General features: G+C 65.2%; 1 protein-coding gene across 1 annotated transcript in view; it reads left to right on the top strand.

The window, feature by feature from the left end:
- Positions 1-12: 12 nt before the first annotated feature.
- Positions 13-707, top strand: part of LOC104408314 (coatomer subunit zeta-2-like) — a gene marked incomplete at its 5' end in the record, with an annotated part of 875 nt that continues 180 nt past the window's right edge. Inside the window, 4 exons of the mRNA XM_010017870.1 lie at positions 13-105; positions 186-241; positions 354-431; positions 647-698. Coding sequence (XP_010016172.1) covers positions 13-105; positions 186-241; positions 354-431; positions 647-698 — 279 coding nt within the window. The remainder of the gene's footprint in view (positions 106-185; positions 242-353; positions 432-646; positions 699-707) is intronic.

Here is a 707-nt window from a genome sequence, read left to right on the forward strand (position 1 = left end):
GGTCCCGTTGCAGGTGAAGTCGCGTGTCTGGAGGGACTCACCGTCGTGTACAGGAGCAGCGGAGACCTCTTCTTCTACGTGGTGGGGGGGTGCCAGGAGAATGAGGTAGGAACTATGGACCCCCCTTGGCGTCAGTGACACCCCGGGACCCCCATGGCCTCAGTGACACCCCGGTTCTCCCGCAGCTGATGCTGTTGTCCGTGCTCACCTGCCTCCTCGATGCCCTTGGCCACCTCCTGCAGTGAGTCCCTGGGGCCGCTCAGCTCCAGCCCCATAGGGAAACTGAACCAGGGCATCCCGGGATGAGGGGGTCCGGCTGCCAGCACCTCACATGGGATCCTGCTCGCCCGCAGGAAGGACGTGGAGAAGCGTTGGCTGCTGGACAACATGGAAAGGACGTTCCTGGTGGTGGATGAGATCGTGGACAGGGGGTGAGCTCCTGCTGGGGGGGTGCAGGGACAGGGGGTCCCCTGGGTGCAGGGAAGGTGCTGAGCACCCCGCTTTGCCTCCATCGCTGCAGCTCTTTCTCCAGCCCAGGGCCCTTGCACAGGGAGGGAAACTGAGGCAGGGGTGGTGGTGCCCAGTGGAGCACAGCCGGGATCAGGGGATCCCGGTGGGATCGGCACAGCACCGCTCTGCTCCACAGGGTGATCCTGGAGAGTGACCCACAGCGAGTGATCCAGCACCCGAGCCCGCGGGTGAGCGGA

The sequence above is a fragment of the Nestor notabilis genome, unplaced genomic scaffold, assembly GCF_000696875.1.
Source record: "Nestor notabilis isolate BGI_N333 unplaced genomic scaffold, ASM69687v1 scaffold23387, whole genome shotgun sequence".
Lineage (NCBI taxonomy): Eukaryota > Metazoa > Chordata > Aves > Psittaciformes > Psittacidae > Nestor > Nestor notabilis.